The 6,000-nt window shown below is 41.9% G+C and overlaps 1 protein-coding gene across 2 annotated transcripts in view; it reads left to right on the forward strand.

The window, feature by feature from the left end:
• The window catches only part of AFG1L (AFG1 like ATPase), a 185,056-nt gene extending 179,974 nt beyond the window's left edge, over positions 1-5,082 (forward strand). For both annotated transcript variants that reach the window (XM_004422187.3, XM_087443965.1), the window contains exons 12-13: positions 2,690-2,803; positions 4,768-5,082. In XM_004422187.3, coding sequence (XP_004422244.1) covers positions 2,690-2,803; positions 4,768-4,896 — 243 coding nt within the window. In that variant the 3' untranslated portion in view covers positions 4,897-5,082. The remainder of the gene's footprint in view (positions 1-2,689; positions 2,804-4,767) is intronic.
• Positions 5,083-6,000: the final 918 nt, after the last annotated feature.

Raw genomic sequence — 6,000 nt, forward strand, 5'->3', positions numbered from 1 at the left:
TCTATGCTGATATACAACAGCATGCCTTCTCTGGATTGAGTCCTCAATAAATATTTGTTGCATGAATAAATCATTGGACTGATAAAATAATGAATGAACAAATGAATGAATGACTAAACGACCGTCCTCAGTATTGGAGCTTTCTCTCTCTATGACGCAGAATCCCCAGTAACTGGCGTGGTACCATTTTGTTGTTTGTTTGTTTCTTAATCTGTGTGTTTTAGCACAAGTTGCAGAGCCATCATCTGTTCATCAGAGGCTGTATAGCTTAGTGGTTAAGGAGTGGGCCCTTGGGCCAGCTGTCTGCCTTGAAGACCAGCTTCACCTCTTGGGCTTCAGTTGCCTTCTGTAGAAAAAGGGGGTCATAATGGTACTTATCTCGTATGGGTGTTGTGAGGATTAAATGAGCACGTACGGCACTTAGAACATTGCGTGGCATATAGTGAGCTTTCACTGAAGGTGAGCCACTGCACTATTAATCGTGTATATCTGTAAATATATATTTACAGTAAAAGTATAAGTACAACTTCAAATTAGAGTTAACTTAAAAATTATTTTACTGTTAGATAAAATTTTCCTCCCTATTCCTTATACAGAAATGGGTAGAGCAGTGGTTCTAAAATTGAAGGGACTTTGAGGGGAGGAGGAAAGTACCAGAATCTGCTGGGAGGGAGAGGTGAGATTTCAGTCTTTCATTTATTCATTCATTCGTGCAACAACCTTTATCATGCCCAGCACAGTGCTGAGCTCTAGATATTCAATGACACGCACAGCCGGACATGGCGCCTGCCTTCTTGGAGCTTATAATCTTGTGTCGAAGGGACATTAAACAGATGTCTACAGAGCTAAATGTAAAGTCACCATTGTGGGATGATCTCTTGGAAAGAGAGAGAGGAGTTTGATGCTGGGAGAGTAAACTGACTTTTGTGGGAGGGTGGGAGGTTCTTCTTGAGGACCACCTGCATCAGAACCATCTAGGCTACTTAAGACCTGGATTCCAGAGCCCACCCCATCCCCGGCCCAGCAAATGAGCCCTAATCCCAGGGGATGGGGCCTGGAAGCTGCATGTTCACAAGCTCCTCAAGTGCTTCTTATAAACGCTGAGAAGTGATGGCTGAACTCCACATGCAGGGTGAAAAGGGGTCACCAGGGTGAGGGTTTGCAGCAAAGGTCCCGTGGTGGGCTGGAGCATGAAGGGCGGCCAGCATGGCTCTGGTGCAGCGCTGACAGGGACCCTCCTTAGTGAGTGACATCAAAATCTGCTGCATGCTCCCATGGGGCTGACGTGTGTGATCAGGGAGTCAGGAGAGGCAGGAAGCTGGAACACCAGAGCTGGGGCATCAAGTCCTATCACTTGTCTCCGCTGGGTCACTCATCCAGAGACTCTGCTCTGAAATAATCATGTAGGGTCTGGAATAAAGGGAGTGAGCCTGGAGGTGGCAGTCTGTTTTCAGAGGGTTAATTCTTCAAGAAGAAAGGAGTAGAGGGGCATTAGTAGGTGGTTCTTAGAGTGGAGGATTGATCCACTTATTTTTTTATATTTCAGCTAGGAATACATTACAGAAAACTTAAGGTCCCCATCCCTCAGTCCCACCCCCTAGTCCTACCTCACCCTCACTGTGTCACTTCTTAGTTAAAGGGAAAAAAGATTTATGTGGCAATTCAATGGAATACCAGAACCACTCTCCTAACATTTGCTTCTCCTAACATTTAACTAAATCACGTATTTAAAGTTTATACTCTTTTTTTAAAGAGTAGTTGAAATTATCTTATTTCAGAAATTGGGAGCATTAAGCAGACATTATTCTAGAATGTATTCATGGAAATTTGTGAAATAAGGGTATTCCCATCTAAATAATGAAAAAAGTGTCATTTGTGATTAAAAGAATTTATAAGAGGAGATAGAAGGCCATTTGGATATGGAAAAGCTGGTCCCAAATTTCAACACATTATTTTAAAGTATTGGTATCGTTATGTAAATAATGATTTTAAAAGAATAGCTATGAGTCCTGAAAACAAGTTCAGGACTCTTTAAACATCAAGAAGAGTATGTTTTGTATTTGAACTAGTGGACATAAAATTTATAAAAATATAAAAGCTGTTTCCAATATATGATCACATATGCACACTCACTCAAACACATAATCAAGAAATATTAATGTAAAGCTTAGTCTTTTTGAAGGCTGTCTTGGCAGGATGCTGATATAAGTGGAGGTTCTGGAAACTCAGGGTGTAGAGTAGCTAGCAATGCATGAACTTAGCAGTCACCCATGCAGTAAAGTGGTAACCTCTTTACAGTGCATCTGGGGAGCATCTTTGATGCATGGAGACGGGCTCCAAACGGCCAGGTATAAATGTCAACCTCGGGGTGTAGTGGAAAGACCGCTGGACTTAGAACCAGAAGATCTGGGCTGGAATCACGAGCTGAGACCTCTCCAAGCCTGAAGTTAACAACGAAACCTTTCATAGGATGTTATAAGCTGTGTGGAAATATTTTGAAATTTTAAACTATGCAGTTTAAAAATACCACTTTAATGAGACATAAACTATTAGAAAAAATATGAACATTTAAAAGCAAAAATCTGAGCTCTCTGTTGTGACAGAGTTATATTTTGTGAGAGATTTGTTCTTATCTTCAACTTGTGAAATGTAGGGAGTAATACCATTTACTCATTTTCCTCTATTTCAGGTGCGCATAATTTGCTCTGCATTGACTCCTATATCAAGCTTATTTTTGCATCAACATCATGACAGTGAGTTGGAGCACAGCAGAATACTGATGGATGATTTGGGGCTGAGCCAGGTAGGCGATATTAACATAATCTCTTTTTATTATAAAACAGCTTAATTGTCTTTGGTTTGATACATGGCTACACTTTGAAGAAAGAATGCAGTATATATTTAACCATTGATTTGCTGCTCTCTTCTAAAGCTGTATAACAGACTTATTCTCAATATCACTAAGTATAGAGAATTACAGTCTTAGAGTGGAAGGAATCTTCATCTTCATTTTTGCATCTGACAAAAACAAAGTCCAGAGAGGTGGACTAGTGGGCCCATGGTCACACCACTGACTAATGGCAGGCCAGAGCTGGACACCAGGGCACCTGTGTCTGACTTCTGGGCTCATTCTGCTACACTATGCTGTCTTTCTTGGATATTCCTCTTCATGTCCTCTGGATTTGTAGAATGCACGATATAGTAGCCAAGCATGTGGGCTGGCTATTCCAGGATCAAGGAGTGCCTGACAAGGCCCTTGGCTTAAAAAGAAATCCATGATTCATCTCCCAACCCCCATTCTGTAAACATTTATGGAGCACCTGTGGGTGCCAGGCTCTGGGGACACTCGGTAGGGAACCAGGCAATGCTGGTCCAGTTCTCCTGGAGCTTGGGGTCTGGTGATTCACCCCAGGCCAAGTAGGAGTGACTTTACATTTCCTTTGTCTGTATGAACGTTACAGGGCATGTTTCTCAACTGTAGACAATGAAAATATTAGTTAAAATTTTAAATCTATGTATAAACACTCACCCCCAGAATGAGGGGACCCCCATTCTTCCAACCCCAGAGGTGAAAGGCCATTTGAAATGAAGTAACAATTCCTTATTGACTTCAGTAGACATTATGCATTCTCAGGAGTTTGGGAAAATGAGGCCAATAGTCCTTTAAAAAGCAAACTTTCAAAATATGATTACTTAATCCTACATGTAGAAATAAGTAGCTGCTTATAAATCCATGTGCTGGGACCTTTAGAAATGATGGTTTCTCAGAGAGCATACTTACATCGAAATAATGTCTTTGATAATTTGAGAGGATACCCTTGAGGGGCTACATCATCTCGCTTTCTAAAGTCCTTTAAATCATGGGCTTTTAAATTTGTCTCCCGAGGATGGGTTCAGATATAGGGTAGAGTGAGCTCAACACTCAGGGCTCATAATATATGAAGAAATCAGGGCATGTGACTGCAGGGTCATATAGAGTTACAGTGGGTCAATGGGCAACACAAACTTAGGAGTCCAGAACTTTCCTCGGAAAGAGTATAATAGCAAACCCCTAAGGAAAGAGACAAAAATTCAACGCCCACTTACTGGCCGCAAGCCCACGTTGGTATCACCAGTCCTAGGCTGTTTACTGGCCTCAGAGAGTGCTCCCCAACTGACCCCTAGATGGGAGGATGGAGCAGCTCAAGACCAGAAGCAGCACTGGCCTTCCCAAAGTCAGCTCCCAGGCACAGTCTCCAGGCCCCACACAAGACCTCCGTCATCCAGTATGGAAAAGGCTCTTGAGAGGTTTGTCCTCAGGGCCTCGCCTTGGGAATGTGGCCCTGTCTATGAAGCTTCACAGGAAGGCGTCAGCCTCTTCTTAACTTGCCAGAACTGCTGTTTTTCTCTGTTACTTATTTCTGGCATGCATTTTTGGAGAAAGAATTCCTTTTCTGTCTGGAATGTCCTTCCTTTAGATTTTGCAGAGAACTTTCATCTGAGCAAAAATTTTCATAAATGGATTTTGGGGTGTTGTTTCAGCTTTAATTATTCTTCTAATGTTTTCTCCCTGGTAATTTGTTCTGTTTATTGATTATTGGTTTAAATTAGTTGATTCTCTAGTCTAATTTAAGAGACTGTATATGAAAAAATTTATAGAACATTTTAAAATCTAAACAGACAAACCTAAAAAGTTTTTTTAAACCTGTACTTAGTTCTGTAAACTTTTATTTTTAGTGGTTTTAATTGGTGCTGGGTTGTTGTTTTGTTTTGTTTTTTGGTAACCAGGAGTCCGCAGAAGGACTCTCCATGTTTACCGGAGAAGAGGAAGTCTTTGCATTTCAGCGCACGATTTCCCGACTCACAGAAATGCAGACTGAACAGTACTGGAACGAAGGGGACAGAAGCAAGAAGTAACCGTCACTTTTGTGTGAATAAAACGCTGGGCAAATGATTACCACAGGGAGAACTCTTTATTATGAGACTTGAAGGAATCATTTTCTCATCATTAATTATGCACTTTGTCTTCTGGACCATTTTTATCTAAAACTGCTGTCAAATAATGTAGTGGATTAGTAAGTTAAAGCCATTTTTCTAGGTCTACTTTTTGCCTATTTATTTGGCCTTGTTTCTGCACCACAAAATTAAAATCAGCACTCCTGAAGATTAAAGTAGGACCAGACATTTTGGCTTCATATCAAGCCACTTGAATGAACCTTGAAAACACACACACACACACACACACACACACACACACACACACACACACACACACACACACACACACACACCTGGTAAATGCAGGGTGTCTAGGCATCTCCAAGCTTTGGCTACATGGTAGCCGCACGATAGAAACACATCTTTCATGAGAGGGTAAAAAAAAAAACCCTGCATTTCAATTTAAAACAAAGAAACCCTTCTGATCTTTTTTGTTTTATTGCTCTCCAAAGCCCCAGTACATGGTTGTAAATCCTAGTTGTGGGTCGTTCTAGTTCTTCTATGTGAGCTGCCGCCACAGCATGCAGCTGACAGACAAGTGGTGTGGTTCTGACTGGGAAGCAAACCTGAGCTGCCAAAGCGGTGAGCACCGAACTTTAACCACTAGGCCATCAGGGCTGGCTCGAAACCTTTCTGATCTTATTATAAACTAATGGGAATAACATTTTAGAATGTGGGCTCATACATGTGATTTGGGGGGCTATAAATTATACTAAGCCTCCCAGACCTTCAGGTTTCCTCACAGCAGAGTATGTTTTTTACCCTGAGATCAAGCTTGGCAGGCAAGAACTGATCTTCTATGGACACAGCGTTGCCTGAAAAAATCGAGGATTATGACACCATAGAAATAAGGAACAAGGGTGTCAAATTCCAGCCGACAGGCAGATCCCCCAATTCTGACAGCCAGTAGGAGGACAGATACCAGGAATGGGGACTGTTGAGAATATCGGGAGTGGGCAGAGTCCTGGACACACCACGCAGCAGAGTGAACTGCTGCTCGTCTGAGGCCAGCAGGACCCCAGT

This window comes from Ceratotherium simum, chromosome 19 (assembly GCF_057802395.1).
Source record: "Ceratotherium simum simum isolate JZ-2026a chromosome 19, ASM5780239v1, whole genome shotgun sequence".
NCBI lineage: Eukaryota > Metazoa > Chordata > Mammalia > Perissodactyla > Rhinocerotidae > Ceratotherium > Ceratotherium simum.